A 17002-nucleotide genomic window follows, 5' to 3' on the forward strand; every position below is an offset into this window, starting at 1 on the left:
AGTACTCTTCATTTTTGTTTTTGTAGCGGACATCAGTTCTAGGAACACAGAGTGATATGGACCCTGCCCCACTTTCCTGGGCTCTGAGCAGGCAGCACAATCTGAGTGCTGAAAGTGAAGGGCCAGGGCGGGAAAGGGGAGCCAGGTCTTCTGCAACCATCTGTAAGAGCAGCAAATTGGGAGTCTGCAGACATGGGTGCAAATCCTGGCTGTGCTATTATTAAGAAACTATGTGACTTGGGCGGGGAGGTGATTTCTCTGGACATGGGAGGTAGACTGTGATCTTGAAGAGCCATGCAATTCTGAGCCTATGATGCTAAGGTCAAAATATTGCTCTGCGCAGGGTGTGGCTGGGGTGGATGAAACTTGGAACATGAGAAATGAGAAGCATTGGGCTGGCAGAGGTGCCCTTCCAGCCTGGCAGGTGTGCACTGCAGACTGGCTACAGGAGAAAGCCCTGCTTTGCCAGATGATGGAATGATACCCCCTCAGTTCTCACTCCCCTGCCCAGAACCTATCTGCAGAGGTGCCCTTGGCTGACATTCCATGTGTGTCTTAAGCACAGGGTCAAGGGGGCTTCTCCAGCCTCTGGAGTTATGGCTCCATGGTGACCCATGGGCAGGATGCTGAGTGAAACAGGAGCTTTCTCCCCATCCCAAGCCTAGAGGGAAGGGACGTGGTCACATGTTCGACCTTTCAATCTGAGAGTATAGACAAAACCCGTTCCATGTTCACACATGTCCCATACACTCTGGTTTTTGGTCCTGTTATACTCTCAGCTTTGCGAAAGTCATTTCTACATGAGCAGTGTGAACAAGACCAGTTTTTTCAAACTTTAATGTGAACAAGACCAGCTGGGGATCTTGATTAAAAAGAAAAAACATTGCAATTCGATGGGTCTGAGAGGGTACCTGAGGGTCTGCATTTCTAACAAGCTCCCTTGACTGTCCATGAAGCTGGTCCACAAATCAGACTCTGAGCAACAAAGATGCAGAGAAAGGGACTGAGGGCAGAGAGCCGCACGGCTCCCAGTTTGCAGGATGCTTCAGAAATCATCTGAGCCTCAACTTTTCATCTTTTGGAGATAACAATGCCCAAGTGAGGTAACTCACAAAAGTGTGCAAATGTAATAACTGTGTGAAAGTTCTCCACTATTCCAGGTACCCACTTGACGGTCTAACCCTAGAGCTCACAGCAACCGAAAGCAAAAAGTGTCGAAACTGCATACCTCGGCAACCACCACGTACACCAATTAGTCAGCGTGGGGCGGGCGTAGGGCTTGGGGTGCACGTCATGACAAGCCGTAAGGTGATCTGACACCGTCGGTTCTCAGACCCCACTTTGAGAAACCCCGTCCCAAGTGATAAGCTGCTCTGTTCTCCCCAAGGGTAGAAATCTAAGGTGATAAGATACAGCAGAGGGTTTCTCGTAGCGGATCCCTGCTTCTCAGCTCCCCACAGAGCAAACCAATGTGCACAGAATTCATCTGGGGAATCTTGAAGAACTGTTGGTTCTGATCCCATCAGTCTGGGTGGAAGCTGAGATTCTGCATTTCTAACAAGCTTCCAGAGAAGGCTGATGCTGCTGGTCTGGGGACCATGCTTTGAGTAGCAAGATCCTAGATGAGAGAGAGGTTCTCAGCCCAAACTGCACACTAGGGCCATCTTTTAAACCCCATGGGCATTAAAAACTCTGATTTTTAAAATTGGACCTGGGCAGGGATCAGGGATTTTTCTGAGCACCGAGGTGATTCTGATGTGCAGCGAGCACTGAGGACCCCCCCACACACACACTCTCTCTGCTGCAGACAGACGCCAGGGCACTGGCTGAAGGACAGGAATGGGCAGTCAGCTCGGGTGCACCATTCACGCCAGTCCAAGGCCAAGGAAAGGCAATCTTAGAGCAGGGCCTTGCTGGGGAAACAAGGCAGGCTGGCCCATCCGTATCTTGACACTGATAGGTGTCTGTGACGGGGTTTCTGTGAGGAAAGGAAGAGGAAATTTTATCAGGAGGAATGGAAAAGAGGGATTTTTCTGCAGACACTGATGCAATCACTACTGCAGCTTTGGCCGCACTGCTCCTCTGGCTCTGCACGTGATTTCCCCATGCTCTCTGCTTGCCTCTGGGGGGTGGACCAGGGAGGAACACTGACCTGTCTCATTTTGCCCCTGGCCAGGCGGCGCTGGGGGGCAGCCACCCACGACGAGCCCAAAGGCGGATGAGGGCTCGGAGGCCGTGCGCCCCAAGCCCAGGGACGTGTTCCACATCGAGTGGTCTTCCATTCACAGGAGGAGCAAAGGTGTGCGCTTCCCCCGCCTCGCTCCCAGGTCCCCGATCTACTCACCTCTAAAACGGGGACCGTGGCAGCACCTCCATCACAGGGCGGTGGGGAGAGCCACAAGGGTGAGGTTTACTCTTGTCACCCCGTGACCTCTGACCGCAGCCACAGGTCCCGAGGTCTAGACGCCCCAGGTTGGGGAGACTGGAGCCACGACAAGCAGCGGGCTCTGTCGGTCTAGGCCAGGGGGCAAACTTGACTGTACATTGGAACTACCTGCATCTCTTTCCTGGCGCCGCTAATCTAATTCATCAGGGAAGCAGCCTGGGTGGCAGAAGGAGCTTTAAAGGCTCTCCAAGAGGAGTTCCCTGGCAAAGTAAAATAAAAATAAATAAAACATCACACTTTTAAAATGACCAAAGAAAAAAAAGAAAAGCTCCCCATGAGATTCTAATGTGCTACCAAGTCACAGCCACTGGTCCTGATGCTGGTCAGAGAGTGGTGACCTCTTGATGAGGGAACAGGTGGAGAGCCCTGGAGGGGGAGGGGTTCCCGAAGGCCAAGAGGAGGGTCCAGAGGGCAGCTAAAGAGGGGAAGCCAGAAACTTGAATTTTGGATGCTGAGAACATGTTGTGGCAAACAGGGAGGAGTTGGCAGTAGGGGAAGAATGGGGGTTCAGGTGGGGGTCTCCTCAGTCAGACGCAAGGTGGGAGCAGCCTCATGAAGACCGAGGGCAGAGGCGTAATCTAATTGTGCCCCCCAGAGAAGGGAGGCGACTTGCCCAGAGTCACACAGCTGGTGAGGACATGGCAGGGATAAAACTGATTCCTGGGTTACTGTCCTTTTACAGCATCACATGCTTCCCAGAAGCACGTACCTTTCTTGCCCCAGTTTGTCTGAGCCTCATTGTTTCACACCCAAAGTAGCCAAGTCAGAGAAATGGCCTGGGGTGGTCTGAGCAAACCTCATACACGGGGGGTGGGGGGGTGGAAAGGGCACTGAGATAATCAGGGGCCAGGGCCCCTTTAGCCCAGGAGATTGTGTTTGACAGAGGCCCCGGAGCATCCCCAGGGAGAAAGCATAATTTGCCTCAAAAAGTTAACAATCTCCCTGCAAACATCTTCTTAGGATAGTGGTTGGGGGCTGGGGTGAAAGAGGGCCTAGCAGGAAGGAGCCTGGGAGGCGGGTTAGTGGAAGCCGCTGAAGGGCTGGCGCTTCAGACCGAAACAGAGAACCCAACAGGATATCACACAGTCTGGCCTCAGAGTCTACAGGCATCCTCTTTGCTTCCTTCTCTTCCTTTCAAAGCTTCCTTAATTTGTTTCTCCTACATAGTGTAACTTCCCAACCACACTGATACCTGCAGGCCCAGCGCCGCTGACACATCTCTTCTAGTGTTTAGGTGCCCTGAAATCTCAGGAATGCAGACAGGATGGCCAATTGTCTGAAGACACAGGACCTTCTGAGCCTAGACAGCCATTCTCACACTTGACCACAAGAGAGCACCAGAGCACAAAGAGCGAAGCTTGCAAGGGCCTTCTTTCATCGTACATAAAACCCTTCTAAATCACTCATCTTTACAAATAAATTATCTCGTAATAATGAAAAATACGTTCAGAGCCACTTAACTAGGGTTTTCTAGAATTCCAGGGACATGCCAAAATCTGTTTAAGTAACAACGTTGGTATCACTTGTCTTAATCCAACCAGAAGCTGCTGCTAAAATACCCAAAATTCCAGGACGTACATCCTAAAAATACCAAAAACAGGTGAGGTCATCCAATTGGGAAGAGTTGTAGTTGAATCTGAACACAGACCTCATATGGTTCAGGCAGCTTGATGCTTTATGAGCAATAATGTCTCGTAAATAACCAATCATCATGTCATGTGGGGAAAGAACCCTGGGTTCAGGGCTCACGGACAGTTCTGTTTCCTCATCTAAAAAATATAGGAGTTGAACAAAATCAGAGCTTCTTTAACTAAAAGCCAGTCGAGTCTCTGAATTCCCTAAATTCCTGTAAAATGTCCTATTTATACTAAGACGTACATTATTCTTTTCCCCCAAAGACCTTGCCCAGCTGGGTGTGTGCAGTAGCAGAGGAGGTGGCCCTCCTGCACCAGGCGCAGAGGCTGGGGTGTCCTCAGTGGTGTAGAAAGTGCTGACTATCCCAACTTGAGCGTTGCAGGAAATCTGCTGCTAAGGTGCCAGGGTAGAGGTCCTAACTAAGGATATTCTCTCCTTCCGACTCCAGTGTTTGGAAAAGCTGAACACCAGGACAGGCACACCAACGACACTTCTCCCCACCAATCCTGGAAGCCCACGGTTGAGTTGCTGGTGAGTAAAGAGTGGCCCGAATCAGAGGCAGCGCCCACATCACAGAGTCCGCAGCAGAGCAGAGAGCTGAGGTCTGGAAAAGACGTCCTCTGATTTATGCAAACTTTCCTCGAGTTCATATTTCCAAAAACGTAATTATGTGGAATAAAGATGTCTGTTTTTCAGTTTACTTTATAAAGCTTCATGTTTCTCTTATTTTAATTATTTCTTATCCATCTTCCTCTGAATCTAGCATTCAAACATTTAGGAAATAAGCTGGTCCAATTTTCAAAACAAAATCTTTACTCATTTAATTTTATGGACAGTTAAATTTTAAAGACTAGATATGTTGAGGTGGGGGGACGATACTTCTGGAAAGAGTATGGTACAGTAGAAGTAATATTTGTTTTAAAAAAGAATCTAAACATCTATGGGTAAATCTAAATTCTATCATTTGACCTTGACCTTTACAAGTGAGAACCTCTCCATCCATACCTGAGACCTCATCCACAGAATGAGGATAAAGATATTGTCTTGTTATACGACAGTCATGGGGAATTGGTTCCAGGACCCCCGACAGGTACCAAAATCTGTGGATGCTCAAATCCTTTACATAAAATGGTGGAGTATTTGCATATAACCTACACACACACGCTCTGGTATACTTTAAATCATCTCTAGATTACTTACAATAACTAATACAATGTAAACGCTATGTAAATAGTTGTAAGTACAATGTAAATGCTATGTTAAAAGTTGCCAGGGACTTCCCTGGTGGCCCAGTGGTTAAGACCCCATGCTCCCAATGCAGGGGGCCTGGGTTCAATCCCTGGTCAGGAAACTAGATCCCACACACATGTTGCAGCTAAGGAGCATGTGAACCGGTACAACCAAATAAAATACTTTAAAAATTACATGAACAAACATTTTAAAAAAATTTTTTAAGTTGCCTGTGTGAAGCAAATTCAAGTTTTGCTTCATGGAACTTTCTGGAAATTTTTGTTTCAATATTTTTAACCTGAATTAGTTGAATCCACAGATGATACAGATAGCTGTCTGTACAAGGCCGTTGCCCATATTAAATGAGGTAAAGATCAAACAAAACAAAAGATATTCTGGTCTACAGAAACAAAGATGATTACATAGCAATTTCACTAAATACCAAGTGGAAACCTTAGCTTTTCCCCAAGCCAGCACATCACTCCTCAGTGTGAGAAGCTCAGAATGTGGGAGCTTCCTGCCCGTCTCTTGTCCTTGGACAGGATCTGGACACCATGGAGGAGAGCTCCGAGATAAAGCTGGAAATGGGCATCTCCAATCCATCCTGGATTCAGCGTTTCCTGACTGCCAGCGACAAGAGGGTCCGCAAAGCCCTCGGGTACATCACGGGAGAGATGAAGGAGTGTGGAGAGGGACTTAAAGGTAAAGGTTCTGTGAGAGCAGTTTCTGCTCCTACCCCTAAAAAGTTCGGCTCTGGTCGTCCCCCAGGAAACACGCTGCACATATCTCTGTAAACAAGACTGGTTCCCATTTCCATGGATAGTATAGAATAGGAGTTTCGCTCTTACAACAGACATACAGTCTCTCAGGAGATAAATGCCAATACACGTGGGTGTGCAAGCTCTCAGTCCTGGACATAACAGTCATGTGCTTTCAAATATCCCCTCAGCATGTCACATTTTAAGACTGGGATTCTAGAGCCAGCATTCTAGAAAAATGCCCGCCCTAGAGATGACTCACGGAAGATACCCAGCTTCCCTCGCCGCCTGGCCTGCTGGGGCCTCGCCTGGAGCCGTCACGCCTGAGCCTTGACTGACCCCCCAAGTGGTTCCATTTCAGACAAATCCCCAGTGTTGCAGTTCCTCGACTGGGTCCTCCGGGGCACGTCCCAGGTGATGTTTGTGAACAACCCCCTCAGCGGCATCTTCATCATCCTCGGCCTCTTCATCCAGAACCCCTGGTGGGCCATCTCGGGCTGCCTGGGCACCGTGGTGTCCACCCTGACAGCCCTCATCCTGAGTCAGGACAAGTAAGTCCCGGGAAACCCAGGGTCCAGGCCTGAGGCCAGAGGTAGCTCCCTGAGAGGACCATTCGCCAGCCTCCCATCCTCACTGTTTGGCTCCGGGCTCAGAAACCCCTCCAAATAAGGTCACTAAGAACTCAAAACAACAATTCCCTGGTTACTTTTAACAACTACACATTGTCCAGGGGACTGTGAAGGGCTGATGGTTTGAAGGTGTGTGTGGTCAGGCCCCAGCGGAGAAAAGCCTGACTCAGAAGGCAAACCGGGAAGATGGTGCCCGCGTTAGGCCTCGGGGAGTGTCCCCTTCACCATCCCTCCCCCGCAGGTCAGCCATCGCAGCCGGACTTCACGGCTACAACGGGGTGCTGGTGGGGCTGCTGATGGCCGTGTTCTCGGACAAAGGCGACTATTGCTGGTGGCTTCTACTCCCCGTCATCGCGATGTCCGTGTCTTGGTGAGTTTGCTTCTGAGGCTGTGGTTGCAAATCAAGGGCTGCCAACCTTTCCACCCCAACTCTGCAGCTGGCTGTCTACACTGGAATTTAAAGCAGCGTTTCCTTAGCTGGCACGTCAGAAACAGCCGCTAGAAACAATGATACAGTGACAGCACCACTGCGCTAGGTGACCTGTACACAGCATCTCATTATACACTCTCCTTTACTCTTCATTTTTTCTTTTTTTAAGATCTAAAAGAGCCCCTGGGGCTACCCGCCAGAGCACAGGGAAGGGAACGGTGGCCCACAGAGGTTAAGAGCCACCCACGGGATCCTGTCAGTGTCTAGAAGTCTTCTTGTCCCTCCGGCTCCCCCAGCACTGCCCTGCTTAGGGCCCCCGGGCCAGATGGGGACAACCTTCCAGTGTGGGCTGCAGGCCCAGCCCCTGCCCAGACCCCTCAGAGGGCCAGGTCCCGGCTCCTCCCTCATCTGCAGAAACCATAGGGCACCCCGGCCAGGAGTGCTCTCAGCTCCTCAGCTGACGTTTGTCGAGTGAATGGACGTGATTCCCCTCACCGGCAGCCCCTTCCCCAGCCGGTGCTCTCTCCTCACGCCTGCACAGGGAGCCAAACGGCTCTTCCAGGAAGCTCTGTGACTCCCTGCCTTACAACTTCCCCCGAAAGCCCTCCTTCTGAAGTTGAGTCTGGGCATCCACCCTGTTGCTTTGCAGAGGGGCAGAGGGAGGAAGCCCAGGGCAGGAGCTGCCCAGGGGTGGTCGGGCTGGGAGAGGGAGGCAGCTGCTGCTTTCCGTCCCCTGGAAGGCACGTGGAGCCCCTAGTCCTGCTCAGCTTAGTGTCAGGGCTGGGAGGTGTCTTGAACAGCATCTCCTGTGCTTCTGCCCTCAGCCCTATCCTCTCCAGTGCCCTGGGAACCATCTTCAGAAAGTGGGACCTCCCGGTCTTCACGCTGCCCTTCAACATCGCTGTAACCCTGTACCTGGCAGCCACGGGCCACTACAACCTCTTCTTCCCCACGACGCTGGTGCAGCCTGTCTCCTCTGTACCCAACATGACCTGGTCAGAGGTCCAAGTGCCCTTGGTACGTATCGTGGAAGGTGGAAGGACAGCGTGTGTCCAAACTCGGTGTTAAAGTGACATTAACTTATTTTGCTCGTCAGAAATACCCATGAGTAACAACTGTTACCGGTTATACAGTGCAAGGCACTCTACCTACAATATCTCGTTAGCCATCAGCTTTTTCTTTTCTCTAAGAGCTAAAAGGGCCCTTTCTGGCCCCACTCTGTCCTGTCATAGCACAGACGGAGAGACAAAGGCCAGGTTAAGAGACAGCCTGAGGTCACGCAGTTAATTAGTGTGGAAGAAAGTCAAGACTTCAACTCCCACCTCCTGACTCCTAGACTTGGGTTCTTTTATCTTTTTTTTTTTTAAGCCTTTTTGATGCATTGTTCCAGTCTCAATCCTCGCTGCGCTGTGTATTTTTCTTCATTCAATGTCGTTGAATCGTTGAATCATTGAAGACGTGCACGTCATACGGCATCTGTTGGCTCGGCACGTCTCTACTCCAGCCTGGGGAGCTGGTTTCCCTCCCTCTCTGGGGCAACCACTCACTTTAAAGCACAGGTGTTCCTCCACTAAGAAATATCTATATAACCGATGTTTTTAAGCTTTTTGTAAGTATTCTGTATATAATGCTGGACTCTGGAAGTCTGCCAAGATAAGAAGCTATACCAAAAGAGTTAAGTCAGCCTGGAGAGCTGTGCCCATCAGCCCTCTTTTCTAACTGGGCACGTTTTCTCTGAGGTCCCCTACTCTGTTACACTAAATGACTCCACGGACTAGAGCTCACTCCAAGCTTTGTTATTGGCAATTCATCGTCTAACCACAAAGCCACCTGGGCTTGTTGAAGGGAATTTGTATCAGAAAAAATGATGCCTAGTTTCTCGGAGCTTTTCAGGGAGACAGCAGTGTGGCGGGGCAAAAAGAGCCCTGTATCTGCCCGAGATGCATGACTGGAAGAGACGTAGTCACTTTAGCCCCATCCTTGGGGGGGGTGTGTGTGTGTGTGTGTGTGTACCTTCATGAGTCAAAGGTGAGAAAAGGTGCTATGTTAGCAGTTCAGCCCCTCAGGCTTCCCTTTCATGACGTTCATCCAATCAGTATCTTTTGAAGTCAAAATTGCTCTAATTGGCTATGCAGAGATGATGGTAGAAAAAGCAAGTTGATATTTTGTATTCTCCAAACCACATTTTCAATTGAAAAGATAATTAGGAATTTTGTAAAAATGAAAAAAGGAAAAAAAAAGGAAAATACTGTACAAATGCTTTAGAACCTCCAAATTTCCAGAAAAGACACATTCGTTTGGTGGTTATTCTTTAAGAAATACTTTTCCGACCAATTTTGAATGGATTGTGGTAATGGTATGTTTTGTTATCTTGACAGTATAATTAGAGCCTTGAATTTGGGGGAAACAAGCAGCAGATGTCAGAGAGAGGGGCTAAACCTCCCCACAATGTTAAGGCCCCACCAGCTCCTCTGCTCTTTGGTGATAGGAGAGTCCACTGGAGGGTGCGACTGGCTGGGGGCCAGATGGTCCAGCACTACTGCCTCTGTACAAAACTCTCTGCCTGTCCCACCATCCCCCACATGGTGATGCCAGAGCCCAGTCCTGTTCTCCGTCCTGGGATAACGGGGGGCGGAGCCCAGAGGGTTGCCCACTAGACCACCCTGCAGTCCTGTCCCTGCACACTCTTGTGTGGGGCTAGGGCCCTGGAGCTACAGGACCTCCCTCCCCTGCATCCCGGGAGGAGTCCTCAAAGGACGTGGGCCGAGGAAAGAACTGCCTCATCATGAAATATACGCAAGGGGAGGGATGAACCCCAGTGCATACCAGCAAGGCCCAGAGCCCCTCCCATAAGCGTTTTCCTTGCCCAAGGGCCTTTGGCCAACCTTCCAAAGTACAGGACCCAATCTCAGTCAGTGGGGAAGCCCATGTGCCCAGAATCCTTTTCCCAAACTCCAGAGCATGTGTGCCAGCGCCCACACAGCATCGGACCCTGGCCTTCCTTTCTCATTCACACACATGCCCACTACCTGAGACACATGAAGGCCTAACGCATCAGGGCATTCCTTCGTCAGCCACGTGACAGGTTTATCACTAACCCGCAGATGCCGGGGTACCACCTGCCCAGGGTCTCCTCTGTGGATACGAGTCCAACTGCTCACCTGACAACTGCACCAATGTGACCACAGCCCAGACACGCTGTTCTTGGAAACACAAAGGGCCATTTTTCCATCTAATATTTAGCCTTCTAGTCATGTTTTTAGCTTAAAAAAAAAGATGTTACAAGAGTTTTTCAACCCCAACTTTGATCAGACATCTGTTACTTTTCTAATGAATAACACCCTCATTGGAAGTATTCAGCTTCTCTTCACTGGGAGTTTAGTGTCTTACATTCATGTTTCTAAATAAAGGAAATGACATTTTAACCCCTTACTTTTCTAAGAACTTAAGATTAAAACAATAAATCTTGTGTTCCTTTTGGAGTGAACCTATTTGAAAATATCTTGGAAAACTGTTGCAAAATGTTAGTGTGGAGGGCTTGGCACCAAATCTTTTCCAGCCAAGATTCAAGTTGTCTCTTTTGCCTCATAATTGCACGTGATCTTGTTGGACCTGCAGCTTTTGAGAGCCATCCCTGTCGGCATCGGCCAAGTGTATGGCTGCGATAACCCCTGGACTGGAGGCATTTTCCTCATAGCTTTGTTCATATCGTCACCTCTTATTTGCTTGCACGCTGCAATCGGATCCACCATAGGAATGTTAGCAGGTCAGTGTTGTTATTAATTATCTGGCCTTATTAATGGGTCCCTTATTAATGGACCGTAAGAATGTTGTGTCTGGGGCCGGCTCCAAAGAAAATGATGACCTGTGTCTTCAGTGCTCCACCTGTTTATTCCTGTAAACTCCTCCTCCTTGTGTTACACCTTGTCTTTCCGTTCTGGGTACCAGTGCCCTCCTGCTCCCCTGAGCCAAAGCTGTCCTCAGGAAAGGCTCTGGGGTTAGTCATTTACACCTCAGTATAAATAAAAAGCTTCGGAGGAGATTCTTTCAGGCATGTTTATATTTTAAGTCTTATCTCTAATCAGGATAAGAAGTTTTTGTTCTCCATTAGAGAACATTAAGGTTCTGTTAACCCTCCCTTTTCTGACAAGGAAAGGACCTTCTCTGGAATGCTCAATCAGACTTCAGATCATTACTCAAAAAGGTCTCTGTACCCATACCAGCGTAACCACTGATATCTACATATGACTCTAAGGCCATTTGTCTCCTTTAGATGTTTTCTCACTGAATATTCAGAAGTCCTTTTTATAAATACTTCAGTGTCCATGACTGGTCTGGGCTGAGGACTGTGGAGGATTTCAGGCCCGGCTGGCGGGCCCCCACGACCCACCCAGAACTCAGCCTTTCTTCTGCCCCAGCTCTCACTCTCGCGACGCCCTTCGACTCCATCTACTTTGGCCTGTGTGGCTTCAACAGCACGCTGGCCTGCATTGCCATAGGAGGCATGTTCTACGTCATCACCTGGCAGACGCACCTTCTCGCCGTCGCCTGCGGTGGGTACCGCCATCAGGACTCCCTTTCCACATCAGATGATGCCGGGGTCTATGCCCATAGGGAAACGGCCCTACGAAAATTCTGCTGATCCTCCAAAGATAAATGGGAGGATTTGCTTGTTTTATAAGAGGATTTTTATTTTAAACTGTTTCGAATGGTCCTTTAGTGATTAGTACATTAAAGCTATTTAAAAACTTTTCACTGAACACAAAGTGTTTAGCCACATGGAGACAGGGTTTTTAGATGGGGGTTGTTGGGTTGTTGTCCCTGGGCTGTCTCCTGTGATTACTGCTTTCGGGGCTGGTGATTGGAGCTTACCAACCGAGCAACTCTTATGCAAATTAATCTTTATAAGTGTAATTGGGTGATTTACATCAGATACAGCAGTTAACCTTAAGCACCCAAATATTGAAGGTTCTATCTTCAAATAATGCTTGTAAGAATGCTGAAGGATGTGGTCAAGGCACTCAGTAACTCTAATAAAAGTTTGCTGTTGTTAATATCCTAGGGGCCATTGGGATGCTTTTAGTGGAGAAATTGAGGGTTCACAAGCAAAGCCCAATTACTGTGGCCCGTTTTCACGGAACCTCATTTCTCACCAGCACTTGGGTCCCCCCAGTGGCCAGCCTGGTGGTACCCTTCACGCACAAAGCCCAGAAGACGAGGCAGTAGGTATATTTTGTCATCCTCAAGCTTGCAGAATACTGTTCCTCCCTGGAAACCCATATTATGTTAATAATTTGTGATGAAATATCCCAGCAGGGAGTTCTGAGACTCACATGCCTTGGCTGTATAATAAAATATTCATTTATGGTTTACATTCCTAAATGTTCCTTTGCTAGAATGCCAGGTGATAGGACCCCGGAGAACTGTAACAGCTAAATTCTGGTCCTTTTTAACAAAGTTCATCTGCTGTCTTAGCTGTGTCGGCATTTGCGTAGAATTTAACACTTTTCAAAGCTGGCGAGCAATGGAAACGTAACAATTTTTTTAACCTGAGAGATAGCATTTGTGGCATAAAATGTGTGAGGAGAGAATATGTAAACTTGAGGCACTGAGAGTCACCTGACTGTTTTTTGGTTCCTTTGCAGCACTGTTTGCAGCCTACCTGGGCGCTGCCCTGGCTAATGTATTATCTGTGGTGAGTCACACGGGCTAAGAACGTGCCTTACACCCTCTCCTGTGTTCTCTCGGCTCCCCAAACCCCTCCTCCAGGAACCCCTCCCTGATCCATCTCTCGTCTCAAATCACACTTCCCTCCTCTGCAGCCATAGACAGAAGGAGCTGGGCCTCAAAAGTGTAAATGTCAACACGGGTCAATCAGATCTTATGGTCAGTAGTGGACCGGTGGGGCTCCTTATAGAAGGATAGTTTGAAGAGCATTATCTTGTAAATCAGACTCCCTGCTTGTAAATTTCTTGTAAATCAAACTCCTCTACAACCAGTTTTAAATCTTCATTATGTAATTTTTTCCCTGTGTTTCTAGATCACCTGCCCAACTAGCTTGTGGGCCCGTGTACATCTTTGTTCGCCCCACAGCAACTAGCAGGGAGTTGGGGGTCATGAGTCTAGGCTTCCGGGAGGACAAGGAGCTAAGCCCAAGAGAAGTCACAGCTGGTGGCTGAAGCCATGGCAGCAGTCTGAGAACCCTTCTTTGTCAAGCCCCAATGTAGGTGGTGTGTAAGGTTGGGAGGGCTGCATGGTCAGCCCCAGGCCCCACATACACAGGAGGGGCCCAGGCCCCATCGCAGAGCACACAGGGCTCAGCCTACAGTCCATGCCTCCCCCTCCATAAGGCTTCAAGGCACAGCTCACAAAGGCAACCGGGAAAAGTCCTGGTGGTCCTGCAGGTGAAGGTGGAGATGGGCATTCCACTAACACCTGTTTAAGTCCCTCCTCCAACCCTCAGTGAAGTTGGGTGGTTTGGACATAGCATAGGAAGGAATTTTTTAAGCAATAGAATTGGCCTCCCCTGATACCATCCTGTGTCCTCCAATGGACTAAGTCCCTCCTCTGGGCCCCATCACATTTTGTGTGTCTATCTGCTATGACACTTGACAAACAGCATTGTGACAAGTCTAGTACACACCAGTCCTCTTCCACCTTCCATCCTTGTGCTCCTTCAGAACAGGGGCCTGGTTGTATTCTTATCTTTATCTCTAGTACCTATTACAGCATCCAGCCCACAGTAGGTGCTCAAGAAATGTGGAATGAATGAAACTAAGGTAGTGAGCCCCCACCATGGCGTACATTAGAGCTGAGTCTGGATAGCTGACCGTCAGAAACAGCATAGAGCCTGGCCTCTGAGACTCCTGTCTGCCCCAGGCTTTCCCATCTCTTCTTGCCCCCATCTTTTCACCCAATCGTCCATGCAATAAATACGTGCCATGTGCCTTCCTCAGACAAGGTACTGGAAGGGATGCAAAAGGGACACTTTGGTTCCTGATCATAGGAATTTACAGGGTAACTGGCCCCTTCCTCTACGTGCAGAGACGTTACAGGTTATTCCACTCAATCTAGACATTTTTCAAAACAAAATCGTGTTTACTTTCTGCGTGCCTACTATGTTGAAGACACTGTGCTGCTCACTCCCAGGGATACAAAAAAGTGCAGGCTATTAATTCACTCTGAAGGAATTTCCAGTCTCCTTGAGGAACAGGATATAAAAACGTTGAATGGCATTTATGAGACCGTTCAAGCCTCCACAGAAGAGGGCACTTAAGGAGACGCACAATCTTGCTTTCTAAATAGTTCCTGCGTGTGCAGCCCCGTATCTTCAGTGATGCTGCCCTCTGCTTTACGACAATGACCAGTCACCAAGGCCCATTTATTGAGCGTTTAGTATGCACTAGGCGCCAACTCTCTGAGTAGATATCTTTATCCCTATTTTACTATTGAGGAAGTAGTTTTCATAAAGAGGAAATGACTCCAACAAGGTGACCAGAGCTGAGATTTGGATCTGGGTCTGTGGAACTCCCAGCCCACATGCTTCCCCTGTAGGATTTGAAGGGGATGCTTTACAAAACACCCTACGCGGTCTTAGCAGGGCTTTGGTAAGACTCATGGAGTAGAATTCGTCAGTCATGGGTGTTCCTTAAGGCTACAGTTCTCGTACCAGGCTGTCATTGCTTCTCTGTAAGTCCCACCCAACAGGGCCATCTTTGAACACACATACAACTGGCGTCACTCCTCCAATGGTATTCCCTGAGGTTTTCTCTGTTTATGATAAAAGGATGTTTGGGGGAGAAGGGGCATTGATTTGATCTGCTTCATTGTTGAGTTTGCAGGCTCTTTGCTAACAAACTATCCAGGTCATCTCAAAGGAAGAGTGGGGAAGGGTATTTAAAACCCTCCTGGCATCTTAAGAAATAAAAAATAGGGGACCATCATGAGAAAGGCTGTTGGGGATGAGAGAGCCCTTGGGGAGAGAGGTAGCTACTCCTGACCTCCAGCTCCCTGGGACCAGGAGGTGACATCTCTGCCTCTCTCCATATGTTTTCTCTGTTTCTGTGTCTCTCTAGAATGTGTTTTTTCTACTGCACACAGGTCCCCAAATATCCATCCAACACTGCTGGCTCTCTAGTTTTTTCAGATCAAGAGCCTTTGGACACAGTCTCCATGCCTCTTAGTTCAGATTCTCAAAAGAGAGATTCTATTCCCAGGCTGCCTGCCCATGGGAAGCTGCATTGGGGTCAGGTGCCTATCTGTAGTCCAAGCAGGTATGACCAAAGACAAAAAGGTTTGGAACAAAAAATGTCTGCCAACGCTGTTCCTTCAACAGGGGCTTTGGGAGAAGGTGGGGAATGGCCACAAGTCCTAGAGTGGGAAGTAGAGCCTGACCAGACACCCAAGACAAAATATGTCTTCCATATAAAGGCATATTATTATAAGAGGGTTCCCGTGGTTGCATTTTGAAGAGTACGTGTTTGCTGTTACAATGCAGACTGATCCCACTGGCACAATTTGATTTACATTGGTCATGAATTAAGTATTATTCCAATCAGTGCTCACAAAGCCTCCCCTCCTTCCCCCAGGGCCCTAGGTGGTTGTGAAGGGCTAAAGAGAGGAGCGCAGGCAGCTGATGTAACCAAGGCTTCTTTTGTGATCCCCTCCCCCCCAGTTTGGATTACCGCCCTGCACCTGGCCCTTCTGCCTCTCAGCACTCACCTTCCTGCTCCTGACAACCAACAACCCAGCCATCTACAAGCTCCCACTCAGCAAAGTCACCTACCCAGAGGCCAACCGCATCTACTACCTGTCCCAGGAGAAAAACAGAAAATCATCACCCATTACAAAGTACCAGGCCTACGACGTCTCCTAAGTTGCCCTTTCCAAAACATGTCCCTGTAAATTCAGCCTTCGGCAGGCTGTCCAGGTCCCCGGGCTGAAGGCCACTTAAACTCTCCTTCTGTCTGTTCTGTGATTCTGCCTCCAAGCAAGCCTACACCCCAGTTATTCCCAAGAACAGGGAAATACACTTGCAGTCACTATTCAGGAAGTTCTGTGTTCTAAGATGCACAGTACTTGTCAAAAATATGGTTGATTTAGACTTCATACCTATAGCTCACTCTATAAGAGCTCCCTTTAAGGGGAATTTTCCCTCTTTTGCAAAATAAGCCACACCCCTAAAGAGAATTCACCAAGAAAGGGACAGAAATGGGTGACATTGTTAGCCAACTCAGTCATTTAATGCAGCGACATAGTGTCAGGAAATTAGTCTACAAGGTAAAAGGGCAGGTCTGCCCCAGCTCTGCCACGAGTGAACTCCAACCACTTGAGGGTCCATCCCCCCTCTCAGCCTCAGTTTCTTATTGGTTTCATAATGGGGAGGGACCCTATGGTCCCTTCCACCTCGGAAGTATTGATTCTTCTCTTTCCTATAAACTGACAAAATCAACATGACCAATACATAATGACTCTGAGTTAAGTAAAAGATGAAAGGGCTACCTGGAGAAGAGGTAGAATGATTTTAATGTTGTATGCAGATTTATTCTTGAGTCATGTGATATTCTCCAGACTTGGGGTTAGGAACCTCAGTTCACTGGAAATGCCAACATGCCTTCCTTTACGTAACAAATATTACTAGAAATGCCATCAGGTGAAAATTGATCTTTTTCAACATTTAAATCATACTTTAAACAAATGTGTTCCTTTTTGTAATATTCATAAGCATACTCTCATTAAATGGTTAAGGTTGCAACTTGGTGTCAAGGTTTTCTTAAAATGGGGCTCACCGGGGCAGGCGGGAGGTGCACCGGCGGCGGCGGCGGCGGTAAATGCTCCCGGCCGCTCACAGCACTGCGGAGCTGCGTCCCCAGCC

The 17002-nt window shown here is 48.5% G+C and overlaps 1 protein-coding gene across 1 annotated transcript in view; it reads left to right on the forward strand.

Annotated features, from left to right (window-relative positions):
- The window catches only part of SLC14A2 (solute carrier family 14 member 2), a 58778-nt gene extending 42009 nt beyond the window's left edge, over positions 1–16769 (forward strand). The window contains exons 10-19 of the mRNA XM_057698927.1: positions 2177–2299; positions 4530–4612; positions 5854–6013; positions 6431–6620; positions 6940–7068; positions 7953–8145; positions 10747–10894; positions 11547–11681; positions 12774–12823; positions 15803–16769. Of these exons, the coding sequence (XP_057554910.1) occupies positions 2177–2299; positions 4530–4612; positions 5854–6013; positions 6431–6620; positions 6940–7068; positions 7953–8145; positions 10747–10894; positions 11547–11681; positions 12774–12823; positions 15803–16003 (1412 nt within the window). The 3' untranslated portion in view covers positions 16004–16769. The remainder of the gene's footprint in view (positions 1–2176; positions 2300–4529; positions 4613–5853; positions 6014–6430; positions 6621–6939; positions 7069–7952; positions 8146–10746; positions 10895–11546; positions 11682–12773; positions 12824–15802) is intronic.
- The last annotated feature ends 233 nt before the right edge of the window (positions 16770–17002 follow it).

The sequence above is a fragment of the Hippopotamus amphibius genome, chromosome 11 (genome assembly GCF_030028045.1).
Source record: "Hippopotamus amphibius kiboko isolate mHipAmp2 chromosome 11, mHipAmp2.hap2, whole genome shotgun sequence".
In the NCBI taxonomy this organism is placed as follows: domain Eukaryota; kingdom Metazoa; phylum Chordata; class Mammalia; order Artiodactyla; family Hippopotamidae; genus Hippopotamus; species Hippopotamus amphibius.